The sequence below is a fragment of the Myxine glutinosa genome, chromosome 3 (genome assembly GCF_964187855.1).
Source record: "Myxine glutinosa chromosome 3, kmMyxGlut1.1, whole genome shotgun sequence".
NCBI lineage: Eukaryota > Metazoa > Chordata > Myxini > Myxiniformes > Myxinidae > Myxine > Myxine glutinosa.
The window spans coordinates 31,600,630-31,623,089 of record NC_136263.1 but is presented as its reverse complement, the minus strand read 5'-3'; the positions used below and the strand labels follow the sequence as shown (position 1 = coordinate 31,623,089).

The window sequence follows — 22,460 nt, the reverse complement described above, 5'->3', positions numbered from 1 at the left end:
AAATAATGAGGAATCGGGAATAACAAAAGTGGATATGTCAAATCTTACTCGATCCCATATTACATGTACTTTCATTGCATACAAATTATACTTCCTCCTAGAAATTCCATGCCCGAACCTCAGCGCAATCCAAGAGGATTCACTTGTTTTGGCTTAATCTTGACTTTCTGGTAATGGAGGTTTCTGATTTTGTTTTCCTCCCACAGTGTTTTCCATTTATGAAAGTTGATCCTGTTTAGAAGTACTGCCTGATTTTTTTCCACCCCATTTTCTGACAGATTTAGAAGGTTTTGCACAAGCAATGCAAGCCCAGGAGGGTGGAAATGCAGCGGCCGAGAAGGAAGAGGCAACAGAAGAAGCAAAAGAAGAAGAAGAAGAAGACATGAGCTTGGACTGAACATCCATAATGCTAAACAACCTCGTAGCAAACCTGTTTGACTTTCACTTGCATGATTTCCCCCTTTTTGGTGAATTACATCGATTTATATTTTTCCGTTTTATCACCTCTCCTAGCTGTTTTTTTTTTTTTTTTTTTTTTTTTTTTTTTTTTTTCTCTTTTCTTTTCTTTTCTTTCCTCCCTTACGTGCATGTGTAAATGTTTTGGCCAAATACGAGTAGCATTTCACTACCTTCGCAACTCTCCTTTCCTCACTCTGAAGTCTTTTATGTTGAATCCACTTCCTTTCACCCTGCTTATTACTTCAGTCACCCGACCCCATCTCTTTCCAACATTTTTTTTTTTTGGTTCCATAATATATATATTTCTTTTTTTTTTCTTTTTTTTTTAATTCCACATTATCTGTCTCACTATTCTCTATAGCCTACAATATGGAATCATTAACTTTTCTTTCCTTTTCAGCAATGCCCCTTTAAATCGCATTTGCATTTGCTTTTTGATAGACTATAAATCTATCACAAATGTAGAAGCCTCTGATCATTTTGATCCACAAATATTGTTAACTTGTGATGTCCCATGACTGTTCCTGTACATTGGCCCCTGAGCATTTGTGGTGGTCATCTTTGTTTGAGTTTTTGTTTTCCTGCCATTGCATTGCAAAGGAATATGAATCTTGCGCACTGCTATGGACCAGCATTAACCTTTGTTGGTGGTGCCTTTTATTGGGATGGGTGGGAGTGGGAGGTTTGGGGGGAGGGAGGTGGATGGTTGTATAGATAGGTTGTTTCAATTCACACAATTTACTTTTTGTGACTGCTTTGCTTTAATATCTAAATGACAGGTTCAGTTATGCTCAACATATTGAAACTACAAAATGTGTTCTGGTGCAATTAGCACATTTAATTAATTTTTTTGTGTTTTTTTTTGATAGGGCTAGAAGAGTCATGTTATATTATGGAGCAATAGCATTTGCAGAGGCTCGTGCTGTTTTGCCCATGGTAAAGTGATGCAGGGAATTGACATTACAAATGAAACGTGCAAAGTAAAAGTCATGAAATGCTGCATATGTCTGAGTCGTAAACTCTTGGAATCCGGCGTGGGCTTAAGTCAGGAGGAACATTTTTGCCTTCATAAACTTGAGGATCAACAAAGGAACCTGGAACAAGTGGATCATTTGATCAACAAGCCTATGCCACAACCTCACTCCTGCAAGCATGAGATGTGTAATGCCAAGAAGGTGACTGGCCAAAAATGGCAATGGCGATTGCAAATTAAACAAAATAACTAACAAACCAGGCTCAGAGCGGCCCCTCTAAGCATTACACCACTGAGTCTGGAAGCCTGCTGGTTCAAATCCTGCCGAGTCGTACCAATGTCTTTAAAAATGGTATGTGGCGTTTCCTTCCTTGATGCACAGCATTTTAAAAGGATGGAGCATGCACAAACAACCATATGTTGGCAACCATACATAGGCTTGATGGGCATAATGGCCTCCTGTGTTAGTTCCTTGTAAGGGAACTCAAAGGTATATTTCTTTACTGACTCTGTCCTTCACAAACAAGATTAGTTCTTCGTTCCCTTGAAACCAAACCGTTGTTTTGTTTTTACGACTCTTTATGGAAAAGTTGTTTGGAAACATTTTATTGAATGAATCCAAGATGACATTCTAATTTGTGTGCTTGCTGGCATTATCATTATTTTTTTGGATACAGTTATAAAGGCTCTTAATTTTTAGGTCACAAGGCTAAATGGAAGTTATTTAATTATATGATTGCCATGCACCGCAACATTAGTGCAAAGACTCAGTATCGGCTACTGTTATTAACAATGCTGACATGGTTTGTTCAACTTTATGATAATCCTCAGGTCGTATTGTCCTGTTCCTAGGGATTAAAATCCTCCAAGGAAACGGATAGCCGAACGAGCTTAACACTCCCGAGGCGTTCTGTCAAAAATGACGGTGTTCTTTACATGCGAGGGAAAGAAGAATGACGAACTTACCTTAACGGGTCCCACCGGACATCCTCGAACATGCGTTAATTAATTCAAACCGACACGGAATTAAAGTGTACAAAAATACCGGCTTTATTGAAGAAACGTCGGCAAACAAAATAACACACGGCAAAATAAGATTCCTAATTGGAGCGCTCCCACACGGACCTGTTTACACACAAAGGGAAAAATAAATGTGTTTTTAGGCACTTAGCTCTGAGCGTCTCCGGAACCCCCTCAGGAATCATCGAAGCCCCCGTGTCCTTGGCGGGAACAGCACAGTTCGCTCGTGGGAAACGCAGGCCTCGGTCCACAGTAGATTTGATGAGAGAACAAAACGATGAAAATAGTTTGTGGTATATTTTGTCCGGCAAATTTAATAAGGTGAGGTTTAAGTTCCATGTGAACTACGACTTCAAATCTGATTAGATATCGTGGTGTTTTATTTTCAATTTTCAAATGATCACTTATACATGAGGGCCAGTCAATAAGTAACCTTAAAATGGTGAAATAAATTTGAGAATGTAATGTGTGTAGTTGGAGACGATATATGTTTTCTATATATGGGTAAGAGTCATGTTGTGCTTGTGTCAATCTAGCAACATTGAATGTATGACGTCAGTAGAGCAGTTCCAAGATGGCGGCTCCCTTAGAAGCAAGCACCAGGGAGGAGCAACGTTCTGTCATCCGTTTATTGGGAGGTGAGGGTGTGAATCCCAGTGAAATCCATCGTAGAATGATGTTGCAATATGGTGACGCATGTTTATCGCTGCAGCAGGTGTACAACTGGGACAGGAAGTTTAAAAGTGGAGTGTCCAGTGTGGCAGACGCTGCTCGCTCGGGTCGGCCTCACACAACCGACACACCATAAATAGTCTAGTAGGAAGACTAGGTCCCCCTGCACCCCCCGGAGATATACTTCTAATCAGTGTTTCTAGATTGGAAAAAATGTGTAGAAAATGACTAGCTATGGCCCCAAGCTGAAAAAATGTCCCACATACCATTTTTATGCAAATTACTGCTGCAAATTTTATGCAAAATTATGCAAATTTTATGCAAATTTTTGATGAGGAGTAGAGTTGAGGGGTCTTTGAGGGCTTCATCGAGGTGCTCTCGGTTGCAAGACTGGGTCATTCTGAGAAGCACAGCAGGGTCAGAGATCATGATGTTCTCCTCAGTGAATCTCTCCATCAACAGCCTCTCCATTGCCTCACACACTGTTTTGAGGCAAAAGAGGGACTTTGCGTAGGCCTTTCCACTGAGAACACCTTTGAGAGATCCACTTGTTACTAGTTGTGCCTCAAAGAGAATCTCTGCATATCCAGAACCACGCATCTTGTGTCCAGTGAGCATCCCGATGTAGTTCATGGATGTGTGGAAGGGTCCAATCGTTACTACATGACTAGCAAATTCATTTGGCCAGCGCCAGATGATGGGAAGGGCTTTCATGCAGACACCCAGATCAAATGTATTCAGGACCCATCTCTGACCCACCTCAGCAGTTGCTGCCTCGGAACGCTTCAGTAGCTCACGAACAACTGCGTTGTCTGTGATCGGTCTGTGCCTGGTGCCTGCATGGCATGGCAATGGCCTGCAGCCTGTGCCTGGGCTAGGGGGTTTCACCTCTGCAACTGGTTCTCCCCCACCCAGCAAATCAACAGTCGACTACTGCACGCCTATCCACCAACCGATCACAGACAACGCAGTTGTTCGTGAGCTACTGAAGCGTTCCGAGGCAGCAACTGCTGAGGTGGGTCAGAGATGGGTCCTGAATACATTTGATCTGGGTGTCTGCATGAAAGCCCTTCCCATCATCTGGCGCTGGCCAAATGAATTTGCTAGTCATGTAGTAACGATTGGACCCTTCCACACATCCATGAACTACATCGGGATGCTCACTGGACACAAGATGCGTGGTTCTGGATATGCAGAGATTCTCTTTGAGGCACAACTAGTAACAAGTGGATCTCTCAAAGGTGTTCTCAGTGGAAAGGCCTACGCAAAGTCCCTCTTTTGCCTCAAAACAGTGTGTGAGGCAATGGAGAGGCTGTTGATGGAGAGATTCACTGAGGAGGAGAACATCATGATCTCTGACCCTGCTGTGCTTCTCAGAATGACCCAGTCTTGCAACCGAGAGCACCTCGATGAAGCCCTCAAAGACCCCTCAACTCTACTCCTCATCAAAAATTTGCATAAAATTTGCATAATTTTGCATAAAATTTGCAGCAGTAATTTGCATAAAAATGGTATGTGGGACATTTTTTCAGCTTGGGGCCATAGCTAGTCATTTTCTACACATTTTTTCCAATCTAGAAACACTGATTAGAAGTATATCTCCGGGGGGTGCAGGGGGACCTAGTCTTCCTACTAGACTAAAATGGTTGCAGGAGTTGAGCGTGTGCTAAGGGAAAACCGTCGCATTACGCTGGATGAAGTGGTCTCCGAATTGAACATTAGCCATGGGTCAACACACCATATCATTCATAACGTGCTGGAGTTCCGCAAAGTGTCTCCAAGGTGGTTGCCGAGACAACTCACACCCGAATTGAAAGAACGGCGAGTGGACGCATGTGAAGAACTGCGACGTTACGAAACAGAAGGCGACGCTTTCTTACAGCGCGTAGTGACGGGATGAAAGCTGGGTCCACTACTTTCAGCCAGAAACGAAGAGGACAAGCAAAGTGTGGTGCCATTCAACTTCACCGAAGGGCCACTTAATGAGGCGCTTGGTGGAACCACTTTCCGATCCGACGGAGAGGTCCAAAAGGTGGTGCACGAATGGCTACACAAGCAGCCAAAATATTAATTTTTTTCTTGAGGAATCCAGACCTCAGTAAAGCGCTGAAAAAAAAAAAGCATTGAACGCAATGGAGACCATGTTGAAAAATAGCTGTTATTACACACGTACATGCAATAAACAAGTTGTGAAAAATATTTTAAGGTTACTTATTGACCGACCCTCGTCTATCAAGTGACATTTGAGATTCTGAATGTTCGTAAATGCATTATTTTTACAGCGTAGCTCAAAGCAAAGCAGTCGAGAACAGTGTTTGGCCGTCCGTATGTATGTATTGTTACGGATTCGTCACTTCCTTCTTTGTGGTTTTCATCCACTGGAAGCATTTTTAGTTCCATGTACTATTATTGTTATAGTTTGAGTGTAATGGAGATAACTGTCTTCAAAAGGAAAAATTAATGTTTTAAAAGAAAAGCGAAATGGATCGTGAGAAACCGGAAGAAGAAGAGGAGGAGGAAAAAAAACAACGGAGCAAGTGAGGTCGGGAGAGAAAGGCCGAGCTGCTTTAAGGTATCGAGCGGACGCGGGTGAACGTTGGTCACGAGCGAATATTGGTTTTCCCGGGAAAGGGATTCCTGTGACAGAGTCGTTATCGCTGTGACAGATAAACCTGCGTGACGGGTTTTGCGGTCGATTCTGAAGTGAATCGTTGTTGGAGAGCAGGTACGCCTCCATTACGGGCCCGTCCGCCATTTCACCTCGCTCGAGCCATTTTACCGTGCCCAGCCGTTAGCCTGGTATGCGTGTGTAACGTGGATTTCGATTGGGAATTCGCGGTTCTCCGTTTGGGAGCCGCTGAACGTTCATACCAGCGTCATTGTCTGGTGAACCGAAGGTGTGAATTCCCAGTCGCCTTTTGGGTGCACCTTTGCCTGACAGACTTCGGCCCGACCAACCCAGCGGCTCTTTGGCAGCGTCGACTGTCAGCCGACCGGGGTTCTGGTCTCGATACGACCTTTTTCTTGTGATCACCGGAGCGTGGATCGACTTTGGGCCTGGTGCTGGGACAGTGACTTTGGGGGTGTTACATTTCGCTCACGTGGAGCACCGTGAGTTATCGAGTTAAGAAACTGGTGGTACCGTCATAGATTATATGGTATTTTGTTGTGCAATTGAATTTATATTGTACTTGTGCAAGTTGTTATTCTTGTGTGTTATCTATCTATAATTCCATTAATCTCTGTGTGTATGTGTGTATGTGTGTTTGTATGTGTGTTTGTATGTGTGTTTGTATGTGTGTATGTTTGTCTGTGACCGCTGTTTCTCGACAACTACCGGTCCGATATACTTGAAACTTGCCAGGTATATTGCTGGGGACCCGAGGATGTGCCTTTTCAAGGTTTGAAATTAATCGGACAAGTAGTTACCGAGCTATGGCGATTTCTTTATCAAACACCGCAAGCCGTTCGCTTTGGACCAAACCATTTCATGTAAATAGAGGGGGGGGGGGGGGGGTTCTGTGGTCGTTGCGAATGGACCAAACCATTCATGTAAATAGAGGGGGGGGGGGGGTTCTGTGGTCGTTACTGCCACGTGGTTTCAAAGTTTTTTTTTGTTGTTGTTGTTTGCACGCATGTTTTTTTGCACCCACGTACGGGCACGCCCTAGGATGTTTACACACACACACCCACCCCTACACAAATTTTTTTTTTTTTTTTTTTTTGGCAAGGAACGGGCACCCACGTACGGGCACGTCCTAGCTTATATATAGTACGGGCATGCCCTAGTCTATCTATAATTCCACTAATCTCTGTGTGTATGTTTGTTTGTATGTTTGTCTGTGACCGCTGTTTCTCGACAACTACCGGTCCGATATACTTGAAACTTGCCAGGTATATTGCTGGGGACCCGAGGATGTGCCTTTTCAAGGTTTTAAATTAATCGCAGAAGTAGTTACCGAGCTATGTCCAAAAAACGATTCAACCAATCAGAGAGCAGCGAGCTATCACGTGTGCCGAACGTGGCGAACAGACTCTGCCTCGGATGGCACATTTGAGAGCGTATTCATTTATTTCCCGTCGGCAAACTATGTTGGCGCTATGTTGGCGTTAAACGATGTTTTAAAACTAATTAAAACTAATTTGCGATTCTTTCGCTTTCCTGCGATATGCGACCTTCCGGAGCTCCTGTGAGAGCGTGCGCCATTACGGATAGTACGGGTACGGGCATGCCATATGTTGGCGTTAAACTATGTTTTAAAACTAATTAAAACCATTTCATGTAAATAGAGGGGGGGGGGGGGGGGATTGTCACTGTACTCGCAAGCCGTTCGCCGTTCGCTTTGGCGTTGCGAATGGACCAAAACATTTCATGGACCAAACCATTTCATGTAAAGCGTTCGCCGTTCGCTTTGGCGTTGCGAATGAACCAAAACATTTCATGAACCAAACCATTTCATGTAAATAGAGGGGGGGGATATAATTTTAGATATATATATAGTACGGGCATGCCCTAGTTAATACAATACTTGGTTTTTGGTAACAACTGATTGGTGTGGTTTCACCATTGGTCATTGGCACACATAATAGCACTTCTTTCTGACGTGACTCCTTTCGGGGCTCGGAGGTACACCGTGACCGTGGTTTGGGGAGGAGCACGTAACAGAAATTGGGGGCCCGTCCGGGATTTAATTCCCTAACATTCCCAAAATTCCCAAATTTCGAATTTTCTAAGATTCCCAAATTTCCCTAAAATTTTAAAAATTTTTGTGTGAAGGTTAAAAGGTGCTAACTAAGAGTCACCATGGTGTTTGACGTAGAAAAATTTGCGACGTCCCCTAATGAGGCACAGTTCCAGGCGTTAAAAAGATCGGAACTCATGATATTGGCCAAATATTGTAACTTGGAGGTCCGAGTTAGTATGAAGAAAGCAGAGATTCAGACATTGGTGGAAGAATCTCTAGTGGGCCAAGGAACATGGGAAGAGGTAGCCTTGGATTGGTTACCAGAGGAAAAAGGAAATGTGGAGCTCCGGAAAATAGAGAAACAACTGCAGAGCCGCGAAAGGTTAAAAGAGTTTTTTTTTTTGTTTTTTTTTTTGTACACTGAATCGAGGCTCGTGAAAGAGCTAACATTTACTTCACAAACAAATCGACCAGACAAACAAAATACACAAAAAGAGGGAGCGGAAGACAAGATGGGGAGAAAAGCGGAAGCACACAAACACAACATCCGAGAGCAGGGAGATGTGTGGAAGGGAGAGGGCCCGGGGGGAGGAGGCATGGGAAGGGGGGGGGGGGAGGGGGAAGTATAAAGCACAAGGACACCAAGGACTTCCAGGACAGAAGTTGGTATTTCAAAAAGGGGAATTGGGGTGAAATTAGCGGGGGTAGAAAAGATCAAGGTTTTGGATGGGGGAAGATAAGAGATGGTGGTGAACAGCTGTTTTAAAGACTTGGAGGGTGGAGTGGGATTGAAGAGAGTGAGGGAGTTTGTTCCAGAGGCGGGAGAAAAGAGGAATGAAGGAGTGAAGGTGAGCAGAGAGTCTTGATTTTGGCAGTTTAACCAAAAGAGGGTTGCAGGCAGATCTTGTGCGACCTGTAGGAATATTTGCGGGACAGAGCCCAGAGAGAGCTGGGGGGGGGGGGGGGGGGCAAGGCCAGAGAGGAGTCGGTAGAACACGGAAAGACCACCAACCTGCCTGCGGTGAGTGAGTGAGAGGCCCTTGGAGTTAGCTTCATCGCGGCAGATTCCAATGATTCTGAATGCTTTGGTTTCAACAGCGCGAAGGCAAGCTAGGTGTGAGGCAGGAGCACCAGCCCAGAGGGGAGAGCAGTATTCCATTGAGCTGCGGATGAAAGCCTTGTATGTGGTGAGGAGCTCAGGTGTGCCAAGGAAGGACTTCGCACGACGGAGGATGCCCAGTCGGCGACTGGCTTTGGAGGCCAGATTTGAAATGTGGTTTTCCCAGGAAAGATCATGGCAGATGGTGAGACCCAAAAGCTTGAGTGACAGAACTTCTTGGAGAGGATTATTCAGAAAATGGATGGGAGGGTTGTCCAGTCGGTCTTTTCGGAGAGACATCGTAAGAGTGTGAGATTTTTTATTTTTTTTATTTTTTTTATGTATACAAGATCGAGGCTCGTGAAAGAGCGAACATTAATCACACAGAAAGACAAACAGACACACAAAACAAATAACATCGGGAGCGGTAGACAAGATGGGGAGAGAGGGGGAAGGACACAAACACAACATTTGAGAGCAGGGACCGAGAGACATGGAGACATCGAGAGAACTGTGGGAGGGAGAGGGCTTTGGGGGGAGGCATGGGAAGGGGGGGGGGGGGGGTGGGAGAGGTATAAAACATATGGACACTGCCAAGACTTCCAGGAAAGAAGTTGGAATTTCAAACAAGGTGGATCTGGGGTGAATTAGTGGGGGTAGAAAAGATCAAGGTTTTGGATGGGGGAAGATAAGAGATGGTGGTGAACAGCTGTTTTGAAGACCTGGAGGGAGGAGTGTGATTGAAGTGAGTGTGGGAGTTTGTTCCAGAGGCGGGAGAAAAGAGGAATGAAAGAGTGAAGGTGAGCAGAGAGCCGAGATTTCGGCAGTTTAACCATCAGAGGGTGGCTGGCAGATCTTGTGCGACCTGTAGGAATATTTGGGGGACAGAGCACAGAGAGAGCTGGGGGAGCAAGGCCGGAGAGGAGTCGGTAGAAGACAGAAAGACCACCTACCTGCCTGCGGTGAGTGAGTAAAAGGCCCTCAGAGATAGCTTCATCGCGGGAGATTCCAATGATTCTGAAAGCTTTGGATTCAACAGCGTGAAGCCGAGCCAGGTGTGAGGCAGGAGCACCAGCCCATAGGGGAGAACAGTATTCCATTGAGCTGCGGATGAAAGCCTTGTATGTGGTGAGGAGCTCAGGTGTGCATAGGAAGGACTTCGCACGACGGAGGATGCCCAGTCGGCGACTGGCTTTGGAGGCCAGCTTGGAAATGTGGTTTTCCCAAGAAAGATCATGGCAGATGGTGAGACCCAAAAGCTTGAGCGACAGAACTTCTTGGAGAGGATTGTTGAGAAAGTAGATGGGAGGGTTGTCCAGTCGATCTTTTCAGAGAGACATAGTAAGAGTGTGAGATTTGTCAGGATTGAAAGACATGTTCCACATGTTTGACCAGTCTGTGATTTTGTCCAGGTCTTCAGAGAGTGAGGAGGCTGCAGACTGCCGATCTGAGGGAAGAGGAATGGAGCGGCAGAGAGTGGAGTCATCAGCAAAGAGATACAGAGGATTTTCCAGAGAGTCGGAGAGATCATTGATAAAGACCAGAAAAAGCACAGGGCCCAGCACACTGCCTTGGGGAACTCCAGCCTGAACGGGAAAGGGAGATGAGAGAAATCCATTCAGGGCCACACGTTGACTACGACCAGAGAGGAAGTCCGCAAGCCATGCATGGAGATTTCCATGGATACCATAGGAGGAGAGTTTGGTGAGCAGAGCTGGGTGCCAGACCGTATCGAAGGCACGTGATATGTCAAGGGAGACAGCTCTGATTTCCTGTTTGGCATTGAGGACCTCCATCCATTGTTGAGACAGCAGAAGCAGCATGTCCAGAGTAGAGTGACCTGGTCTGAAACCAAATTGATGATCAGAGATCAAGCCATTGGAGAAGAGGAAAGATTTCATATCCGAAGCAATGATGGATTCCATGACTTTGCTGATAATTGGGAGCAGGCTGATTGGTCTGCAGTTGCAAGGATCTGTTTTTGCACCTTTTTTGTGTAAAGTGGTAATGTTTGCTGATTTCCAGGATCCTGGCAGATGACCTTGAGCAAAAGATAGGGTGAAAAGAACAGAGAGAGGGTGAGATAGAGCAGCAGAGCAGGATTTTAGGACCCGTGGGCTGATGCCATCTGGTCCAGTTGCAGAATCAGAGTCGAGGTTTGACAAAAACTCCTCCACCTTGTCAGGAGAGAAGGTCACAGAGTCCAGGAGCAGTTTGGTTCGACTGGGAAAGGTGGGAACAGAGAGAGATGGGTTTGGGACTAAGGATTTTGAGGCAAACACAGAGTTGAGGCATTCGGCTTTGTCACGTGCGATGTCAATTGTGTGGCCATTTGAGGTAAGGGAGGGGATGGAGGGGGAACAAACACCAGAAACGGATTTGACCAGATGCCACCAGGATTTGGAGGAAGGAGACAGGTTTGAGAGTTCATTCTTGAGTGAGGAGAGATAGTGCTTCCTGGCACTCCTGAGGGTAGACACACACTTGTTCCGAGCTTGGTGGAAGGAACTGAGATTTCCTTCAGTTGGATTAGCCTTCCAAGAGGCAAAGGCAAGTTGTTTCAGGGCAACTGCCTCACCACAAGATTCAGTGTACCATGGACGGGAGGAAGGGTAAGACAACTGAAGGCGAGATGGGATAAATCTGTGCATGAGAGAGATCAGTTTGTTTTGGAAGAATTCCCAGGAAGAATTGATGTCAGAGGCAGTGGAGATGGGAGACCAAACCAGACGATTGATGGCTGCTTGAAGACCGTCCCAGTCGGCCTGAGTGAAATGCCAGACTCGTCGACGCTGAGGAGGCTCTCTGAGAATGGCCAGAGAGATGTCCACTTTGACAAGCACATGATCAGAAGAACCGATTGGAGCAGAAGAAGAGCAGCAGACATTAGCAGGGAAGTTAGTCATAACCAAGTCTAGAAGAGAAGATACTCCATTGGCTGAGATCCGGGTCGGGAAATTGACAGATTGTGTCAATCCCAGTGAGTCACAGAAGTCCTTTGCTGAGGTGCCATGACTGGTGAGAGAGGAACCCACACCCAACCAGGTGGCATGATGACAATTGAAGTCACCACATATGAGGAAGAGAGAGTTGGGATGAGTGGATAGAAGTTGGTCCATGTTGTCAGACAGTGAAATGTAGATGGAGTCATCACTGTTTGGGGGACGGTACAGAACACATATGAACAAAAGGTGGGAGCGGAGAGCAAGCCGTATCCAGAGGTACTCCTGTGGGTGAGGAGGAGAGAGGGCAGTGCAAGGAGAGTGAGGAAGAGAGTTTTTGATAAAGATAGCCACCCCACCACCAGGCCGAGGCTCAGGTCTATCATACCGGAGGAGGGAGTAACCAGGAAGAGATATTAAGGAATCAGAGACATCTTGAAGGAGGAAAGTCTCTGTTAAGCAGATCAAGTCTGGATTGTCAGAAGCAACCTGTATGGAGAGATCAGTCAGGTTTGAGCAAAGGCCCCGGATGTTTGAGGTCCATACCGTTAATGAAGAGAGAGGGGGAGCATCGGGTACAGGACAGGGGAGGGGAGGAGTAGGGTAAGATGAAGGATGAGAGGGGGAGGTAGGGAGAGCAGTTGTTAGTGTGTCAGCGATTGCAGAAGAGTTCCAAGAAAGGGAAGGATGAGGAGGATGAAAGGTTTGAAGGTGAAGGGATGAGGCACAGAGAGGGGTTGTTTGAGGGGGGGCAGAGGAAAGAAGAAGGTTGGGGGGGGTGGAGGTATGAGATAGAAGGGAGACGAAGTGGGGAGGAGGCAGCTTTGAGGAGGAGGAGGGGGGAGGAGGGAGAATTGGAGAGGAATGGTATGGGGGGAGATTTGAATGGGAGGGGTTGGGGGGGAGTTTTGACGGGGAGGAGTGAGGGGGCAGTTTAGGAGGGGAAGGGCAAGGGGGGAGTTCAGGAGTGGAAGGGCAAGGGGCGAGTTCAGGAGTGGAGGGGTAGGGGGGGAGTTTAAGAGTGGCGGGGCAAGGGGGGAGTTTAGGAGTGTCGGTGCAAGGGGAGGGATTTGGATGGGAGGGGCAAGAGGGGAGTTTAGAAAGTGGATGATTAATGAAAGACGAACATTGAAAACAAATTGGGTTTGTTGTGATTTTCAAGTTAGCAATCCGGTTCAGAATGATGGAGGAGGGATGGAATGAATGTGAATTTAGACCATGTAGTGAGGGAGACGTATAAGATATTGAATTTCTTTTTTTTGAGGTGGAATGAGTTGGAGAGGAAATTGAGAAAAGCCTTTTAAATAGGAAGAAAAACAGCGTGTTGTAAAATACCACTGAGGGGAATTGGGGTGAAATTTGTCAGGATTGAAAGACATGTTCCACTTGTTTGCCCAGTCTGTGATTTTGTCAAGGTCTGCAGAGAGTGAGGAGGCTGCAGACTGCCGATCTGAGGGATGAAGAATGGAGCGACAGAGAGTAGAGTCGTCAGCAAAGAGATAGAGAGGATTTTCAAGAGAGTCAGAGAGATCATTGATGAAGACCAGAAAAAGCACAGGGCCCAGAACACTGCCTTGGGGAACTCCAGCCTGAACAGGAAGAGGAGATGAGAGAAACCCATTCAGGGCCACACGTTGACTCCGACTAGAGAGGAAGTCCGCCAGCCATGCGTGGAGATTTCCATGGATACCAAAAGAGGAGAGTTTGGTGAGCAGAGCGGGGTGCCAGACCGTATCGAAGGCACGTGATATGTCAAGGGAGACTGCTCTAATTTCCTGTTTGGCATTGAGGACCTCCATCCATTGTTGAGAAAGCAGAAGCAGCATGTCCAGAGTGGAGTGTCCAGGTCTGAAACCAAATTGATGATCAGAGATCAAGCCATTGGAGAAGAGGAAAGATTTCATATCTGAAGCAATGATGGATTCCATGACTTTGCTGATAATTGGGAGAAGGCTGATTGGTCTGTAGTTGCTGGGATCTGTTTTTGCACCTTTTTTGTGCAAAGCGGTGATGTTGGCAGATTTCCAAGCAGATGGAAGATGACCTTGAGCAAAAGAGAGGGTGAAGAGAACAGAGAGAGGGAGTGAAAGAGCGGAATAACATGATTTTAGGACCCGTGGGCTGATGCCGTCAGGTCCAGTTGCAGAATCAGAGTCGAGGGTTGACAAAAACTTTTCCACCTTGTCAGGAGGAAAGGACACAGAGTCCAGGAGCAGCTGGGTACGACTGGGTACGGTGGGTACAGAGAGGGATGGGTTTGGGACACAAGATTTAGAGGCAAACACAGAGTTGAGGCATTCAGCTTTTTCACGTGCGGAATCAGCCGTGTGGCCATTTAAGGTGAGGGAGGGGATGGAGGGGGAACAAACACCAGAAACAGATTTTAGCAGACGCCACCAGGATTTGGAAGAGGGAGACAGATAAGAGAGTTTGGTCCTGAGGACGAAGAGATATTGTTTCCTGGCTCTCCTGAGGGTGGACACACACTTGTTTCGGGCTTTGTGAAAGGAAATGAGATTTCCTTCCGTTGGATTTGCTTTCCAGGAGACGAAAGCAAGTTGTTTCTGGGCAATAGCCTCACCACAAGATTCCGTGTACCATGGACGGAAGGAAGGGTATGACAACTGAAGACGAGAAGGGATAAATCTGTGCATGAGAGAGAGCAATTTACTTTGGAAGAATTCCCAGGATGAGTTGATGTCAGAGGCAGTGGAGATGGGAGACCAAACCAGACGATTGATGGCTGCTTGAAGACCGTCCCAGTCGGCCTGAGTGAAATGCCAGACTCGTCGACGCTGAGGAGGCTCTCTGAGAATGGCCAGAGAGATGTCCACTTTGACAAGCACATGATCAGAAGAACCGATTGGAGCAGAAGAAGAGCAGCAGACATTAGCAGGGAAGTTAGTCATAACCAAGTCCAGAAGATAAGATTCTCCATTGACTGAGATCCGGGTTGGGAAATTGACAGATTGTGAGTTGGAATGGAAAGCGGAAAAGGAAAGAGCAGAACGGGAATGAGAACTCGTGGAGAAGAGCCGAGGAAAGAGCAGAAGAAAGGAGAGCTGAAAAGGAAAGAGCAGAGGAAAGGAGAGCTGAAAAGGAAAGAGCAGAACAGGAACGAGAACTCGAGGAGAGAAGAGCAGAAGAAAGGGAGTTAAAGGAACGGGACATGGATTATCAGAGGGAACTTAAACTCAAGGAGTTGGAATTACTGGGGGAATGGAGAGAAGTAGTATCCATGCCGGCTAGTTCGACAACCAGTCAGAACTCTTGGGATGTTGGTAGGCATGTGAGGCTGGTTCCACCTTTTAATGAAAAGGAGGTAGCCAAGTTCTTTTTACTCTGAGAAGGTGGCTCAAATGTTAAAATGGCCTGTGGGGTCCTGGACTATGTTCGTGCAAAGTGTTCTGGTGGGTAAAGCTCAAGATATCTATTCGGCTTTACCGATTGACCAATGTGCAGATTATGAGATAGTGAAGAAAGCCATTTTCAAAGCCTATGAATTGGTCCCTGAAGCTTACCGACAAAAATTCAGGAATGCCAGGAAGAGGGAGAGTGAGACCCATGTGGAGTTTGCCAGAATTAAGGAAACTATGTTTGATAGGTGGTGTGACTCGAAGGAGATTGGGAAAGACTTCAACCTTTTACGACAATTGATCTTGGTGGAGGAATTCAAACCTGTGTCCACATGGACATTCAAGTGTATCTGGACGAAAAAAAGGTACCGAAGTTGTATGAGGCAGCAACAGTGGCAGATGACTTTGCCTTGACACACCGGATGGGGTTCCACAAACCTAACTTCCCGCCTAGAGTTAGCCAGGGGAGTTGCGGTAAATCAGGATCGGAGAACAAATTTTCATGGAGGCGGCCGAGAAAGGACTATGGGGACAAATCTGATACCGCAACTTTTAGGGATCAGAAGACTGCAGTTCCAAGACAGACCTATCTTCCGGGGGGCCCGAGGCAGACCACGTGTTTGTCCTCCGGGCCAACTTGCGCTTTTTGCAAGAAACCTGGGCATTTGATGTCCCAATGTTACGCCCTGAAAAGGAAAAATGAGGAGCGGTGTCAGACTAGTGCAACTCCGAATGCGTTGGCCAATGCGAGAAATCGTCCTTGGAGGACAGTGCCTTGTGAAGGTTCCCGTGCCAAAGTTACGACATCACAGAACGACCTTGTCCAGGAGGGTTACAAACCTTTTATTTCAGAAGGGTTTGTGTCACTGGATGGGGACTTAACTAACCAGAGACCTGTTAGGGTATTGAGGGACACAGGATCATATCAATCTTTGATCCTTGGGGGCATTTTGCCATTGTCAGAGAAGACGGCAACGGGGGTTAGTGTTCTTTTACAGGGGGTTGGTGGCTATGTTGAAGCTCCTCTTCATGCCATCCATTTCGAGTCTGAGTTGGTGTCAGGACCGGTCACTGTGGGGTTACAAGCCACTCTTCCTGTAGAGGGAATCTCTTTCATTATCGGGAATGATTTGGCCGGTGGTCGAGTTTCTGGTAATCCGATGTTGGTTGAAAAGCCCAGTATGGAAAATAATACAGCACAGTTAGAGCAGGAGATTCCTGGTATCTTTGCATCCTGTGCAGTGACTCGTGCTATGGGAAGGAAGTGCTCTGAAGAGAAGGAGAAGGAAGGTGATATGGATTTGGGTTCCTTAGAGATAGTGGAGGAAAAGTCTGGAAGAGATAATAGGAAAGGGAGTGACATCAAGGAACCTAAGGAAAAGGTGGCATCTGGACCAAAAGAGGAAATGGAGTGTCTGTCGGAGACATCTGGGAACGAGGCTGAACAAACGGTGCTGGTCCGAAAGAGACTTGTTGAAGAACAACACAGAGATTCGGAGCTCCGGAGTTTGATTGGTAAAGCCATTACAGAGGAAGAGGCTATGAAGATACCTGTTGGTTACTTCATGAAAGGGGAAATACTTATGAGAAAATGGAGACCACCAGAGGTGCCAGCAAACGATGAGTGGAAAGTTCATTACCAAATTGTGGTGCCACCGCAGTACCGGAAGGAGATATTGAGTTTGGCAAATGAGACACCTTTGGCCGGGCACCTGGGAGTGAACAAGACATGTGACAGAATATTGGTACATTTTTTCTGGCCAGGATTGTGACGTGATGTGGCGGAGTTCTGTAAATCTTGCCATTCTTGCCAGCTGGTGGGCAAACCTAATCAGAAAGTCCCATCCGCACCTTTAAAACCAATTCCCGCTTTTGAAGAGCCATTTAGCCGTGTCATTATTGACTGTGTCGGCCCTTTACCTAAAACTAAGGCTGGACATCAGTATTTGCTGATCATCATGTGCGCTTCCACGAGGTTCCCAGAAGCAGTGCCTCTTAGGAAAATTACTGCGGCAGTTATTGCGAAGGCCTTGATTAAATTTTTCACTTTGGTTGGCCTACCTAAGGTCATCCAGTCTGATCAGGGTTCCAATTTCATGTCAACGCTTTTTCAGCAAGTGGTACACCTGTTGGGAGTGGAGCAAGTAAGATCAAGTACTTACCATCCCGAGAGCCAAGGGGCCTTGGAAAGGTTTCACCAGACATTGAAGAATATGATCAGAACGTACTGTTTTGAATGTGACAAGGATTTGGATGAGGGAATACCCTTATTGTTGTTTGCTATGAGGGAATCTGTTCAGGAGTCATTGGGATTCAGTCCTTTTGAACTTGTGTTTGGACACGCAGTGCGAGGACCATTGAAATTGGTGAAAGAACAGTGGCTACAGGAGGAGTCGCAGTCAACAGTGGTAGAGTATGTGTCAACGGTTAGGCACAGATTGACAAAGGCTTGTGAAGTTGCGAACGGAAACTTGAAAGTGACACAAGATAAAATGAAAGTGAGACATGACAAGAAATCTCAGATAAGAAATTTCAGTCCTGAGGACCGAGTGTTAGTGTTGCTTCCTGTTCCAGGTCGGCCACTACAGGCTAGGTATTTTGGTTCCTATGCAATCGAAAGGAGGGTTAATGAAACAGATTACGTGGTGACAACTCCCGACATCGAAGGATCAAAAGGCGACGTCGCTATGGACGCTTGGCCGCCACAAGCCAGTTATCCCTGTGGTAACTTTTCTGACACCTCTTGCTTAAAACCCAAAAAGTCAAAAGGATCACGAGGCCACGCTTTCACGGTCTGTATTCGTACTGAAAATCAAGATCAAGCGAGCTTTCGCCCTTCCGACCGACCGACGGAAAAAGCGGCAGCTGTGTCATGTCAACCGACTGAAGAAATAAGAAATATTATGAGAGGAAGCCTGTGGAAAAAATGGTCCATGTCTCACCTGTCGTGCCTGTAGTCGGGGTGCGAGAGAATCCAGAGGTTGAGGCCGGTGTGAAGTTTGATAACATTGATGACCAGGCTTGTCCCAGATTGACGAACATGGAGGTGTTGTGTAATTTAGATGAGAAATTAGGTCATTTGACGAGGGAACAACAAGGACAACTATCCAGCCTAATTTTTGAGTTTGCACATTTGTTCACAGATGTACCTGGTCGTCCTGACTTGTGTTACGTGCTCCTCCCCAAACCCCGGTCACGGTGTACCTCTGAGCCCTGAGAAGAGTCACGGCAGAAAGATGTGATATTCTGTATGTCAAAGATCAATGGTGAAACCACACCAATTGTTACCAACAAACAAGTATTGTATTAAGATCACACAAGAATAACAGTACAACAACAATAGTAATCAATTGTACAACCAATATATATTTTCTATGATGGTACCATCAGGTTCGTACAATATAACTCACTGTGCTCCAAGTGAGCGAAAAGAAGAACATTCCCATTGTCTCTATTCCGGCATCAAGCCAAAGTCGATCCGCTCCAGCGATCGTCAGAACGATGTCTAATCGAGACCAGAATCCCGTTCGGATGACAGTCACAGTCACGCAGCCAAAGCTGCGCAAAGGTGCCCTCAAGGCGACTGGGAAATCACACCCTCGGGTATGGACGTGCCACGGCTCCCATTCGGCGAACCGCAGCTTTCCCACTCAAAAGCCATGTTACACACACACACACACACACCAGATTAACGTCTGAATGCGGTGAAAATGGTTGAAGCGAAGTGAAAAACCTTGAGCGAAGCGCAAATCCTGCGCGAGGTAAAAATGGCCGACAGCCCGTTCTCGTGGCGTAACGGCACTCCGATGATTCTCTCCGGAATCAACCGCAAAACCTGTCACGCAGGTTTATCTGTCACAGCGATGACAACACTGTCACAGGAATCCCTTTCCCGGGAAACCCAAAGTTCACTCGTGACCCTCGTTCGCCAATCGTTCGCTCCAGACCTCGAAGCAGCTCGGCTTCTTGTCCGACTCACTCGCTCCGCCTTCTCTTCCTCCTCTTCCTCTTCGTCGTCGTCCGGTTCCGGTTTCATTTAAAACATTAACTTTTTTACCTTTTGAAAATAGTAATCTCTATTTCCCTTAAACGACAACAATAATAGTACATGGAATCAAAAATGTTTACAGTGGATGAAAACCACAACAACGGAAGTGACGAATCCGTAACACTTGGTGTATCATGATATTGAGGTGGGGGAAGCCACTCCTGTGAAACAACACCCCTATTGGATGAACCCTGTTAAGATGGATTATCTTCAGAAGGAGATTCAGTATATGTTGGAGAATGACATCATCGAACCAAGCAGCAGTGAATGGAGCTCACCATGTGTGTTGATTTTAAAAACCCGATGGCAGTTTTCGCTGTTGTACAGATTTAAAACGGGTTAATGCAGTGACCAAGACCGATTCATATCCCATCCCGAGGATTGATGACTGTATTGATAGAATAGGCCCAGCTAAATTTGTAACTAAATTTGACTTGCTGAAAAGATATTGGCAGATTCCTCTTACTGATAGAGCCAAGGAAATCTCGGCTGTAGTCACAACAAATGGGTTGTATCAGTACAAGGTTCTTCCCTTTGGATTGAAAAACGGGCCTGCTACCTTTCAACGGCTGATTAATAAGCTTATTGCAGACCTTGAGGAGGTGGAGGCTTATCTGGATGATGTCATCATCCACACCATGACCATGGAAGATCATATTAAACAAATTCATGCATTTTTCAAGAAACTGACCGAGGCAGGGTTGACCATCAACTTATCTAAGAGTGAGTTTGTAAAAGCACAGGTGGTGTTCCTAGGCCATGTAGTAGGTCAGGGTCAGGTGCAACCGGTGACAGCCAAGATAGAAGCCATTGATCGCTTCCAAGTTCCAAAAGGGAAGAAGGAGCTGATGAGATTCTTGGGTATGGCTGGTTGGTACCAGCGGTTCTGCAGGAATTTTTCTGATGTGGTAGCCCCTTTAACGAATTTGCTGAGGAAAGAGACCAAGTTTGTTTGGGATGACAAATGCCAGGCTGCCTTTGCCCACGTCAAAGCAATATTAATGAGCTCTCCTATCCTAGCAGTGCTGGATTTTCAAGAACCTTTCGAGTTGGCCATTGATGCAAGTGATGTGGGGGCTGGGGCAGTTCTATTACAGGAAGATGGTGATGGCGTGGATCACCCGGTGTGCTCCTATTCGAAAAAGTTTAACAAACATCAGGCAAATTATGCCACTGTGGAAAAGGAGATCCTTGCTCTCCTGCTAGTGCTTCAGCATTATGAGGTGTATCTGGGAACTACTACCTTTCCTATAAAAGTCTTCACTGATCACAACCCCTTAACCTTAATTTAAAAAATGAAAAATAAATATTAATTATTGTTCACTCGTGGATGAAATCAAGTTTCATAAATCAATAATATGGGGAATATTAATTATTGTTGCTCACGTGAGTTGATCATTTGGGTGTGAGTTTTACTTTTGTTTGTTAAAAAGGGTTTTTGCATGAAAAGAAAGTTTTCACTATGTTCAAACTTTCTTTCTTGAGGGTGGGGAGTGTTACGGATTTGTCACTTCCGTCTTTGTGGTTTTCATCCACTGGAAGCATTTTTAGTTCCATGTACTATTATTGTTATAGTTTGAGTGAAATGGAGATAACTGTCTTCAAAAGGAAAAATTAGTGTTTTAAAAGAAAAATGAAATGGATCACGAGAAACCGGAAGAAGAAGAGGAGGAGGAAAAAAAACGGAGCAAGTGAGGTCAGGAAAGAAAGGCCGAGCTGCTTTGAGGTATCGAGTGGACGCGGGCGAATGTTGGTCACGAGCGAATATAGGTTTTCCCGGGAAAGGGATTCCTGTGACAGAGTCGTTATCGCTGTGACAGATAAACCTGCGTGACGGGTTTTGCGGTTGATTCCGAAGTGAATCGTTGTTGGAGAGCAGGTACGCCTCCATTACGGGCCCGTCCGCCATTTCACCTCGCTCCAGCCATTTCACATCGAAGTGCAGCAGTTATTGACACGTATGTGACATACGTATGTGACACGACCAACACGAAAAGCTGTAATGGCCCAGCCGTTAGCCTGGTTCGCGTGTGTCACGTGGATTTCGATTGGGAATTCGCGGTTCTCCGTTTGGGAGCCGCTGAACGTTCATACCAGCGTCATTGTCTGGTGAACCGAAGGTGTGAATTCCCAGTCGCCTTTTGGGTGCACCATTGCCTGACCGACTTCGGCCCGACACCCACCCATCGGCTCTTCAGCAGCGTCGACTGTCAGCCGACCGGGGTTCTGGTCTCGATACGACCTTTTTCTTGTGATCACCAGAGCGTGGATCAACTTTGGGCCTGGTGCTGGGACAGTGACTTTGGGGGTGTTACATTTCGCTCACGTGGAGCACCGTGAGTTATCGGGTTAAGAAACTGGTGGTACCATCATAGATTATATGGTATTTTGTCGTGCAATTGAATTTATATTGTACTTGTGCAAGTTGTTATTCTTGTGTGACTAATACAATACTTGGTTTTTGGTAACAACTGATTGGTGTGGTCATTGGCACACATAATAGCACTTCTTTCTGCCGTGACTCCTTTTGGGGCTCGGAGGTACACCGTGAACGGGGTTTGGGGAGAAGCACGTAACAGTATGTATGTATGTATTTTTTCGTTTGTAGGGGGTAGGCAATACCTTAGTCCAGGAAGATTTGTATGCTCTGACTGCCGTGATGAAGAAGAAACTCGATGTATCATAAGTAGGAAATTCGTTTAGACCATATGTCGTGTAAGCTCGTATCTTCGTTCCGATAATGAGGGGTGGGGTTATGTTAATTAGTTAGGGATTATGGGTAATTAATCCCCTGTATGTAATGGCCTCTGTTATTTTTCCGCTGTTCCTTATGACAATGCAGCACACACACAAGCTAAGAAATCGCGCATTTATAACACTAAATAAAAGTGACCGGAACAAGACATTAAACAATACCACTGGTGCTTCCAGCAGCCACATCACCACACCAAGCAGGCAGGTTCGGGAGGCCACACCCCGAAGAGCAGTGATTGGTCAGGACAGCAAGAGCGATGAGATGGGACAAGGTGATAGGAGCAGACACGCAGACATTGTAGGATGACGTTAGAGTCTTGAGTACAAAGGATTGTGTCCCCGATATTTTGTCCTCTTGTATGATTAGATTTGAGAGAAAGCGACCACTGTTCGTGTTGTCTCTTCTTGGTTTCTCTCTCTTTTTCTGGGTTTGGTGGCGAGTGGTGGTCTCC

At 46.1% G+C, this 22,460-nt stretch overlaps 1 protein-coding gene across 1 annotated transcript in view; it reads left to right on the top strand.

Annotated features, from left to right (window-relative positions):
• The window catches only part of ADRM1 (ADRM1 26S proteasome ubiquitin receptor), a 53,150-nt gene extending 51,689 nt beyond the window's left edge, over nucleotides 1-1,461 (top strand). Inside the window, exon 9 of the mRNA XM_068111145.2 lies at nucleotides 279-1,461. Coding sequence (XP_067967246.1) covers nucleotides 279-397 — 119 coding nt within the window. The 3' untranslated portion in view covers nucleotides 398-1,461. The remainder of the gene's footprint in view (nucleotides 1-278) is intronic.
• The last annotated feature ends 20,999 nt before the right edge of the window (nucleotides 1,462-22,460 follow it).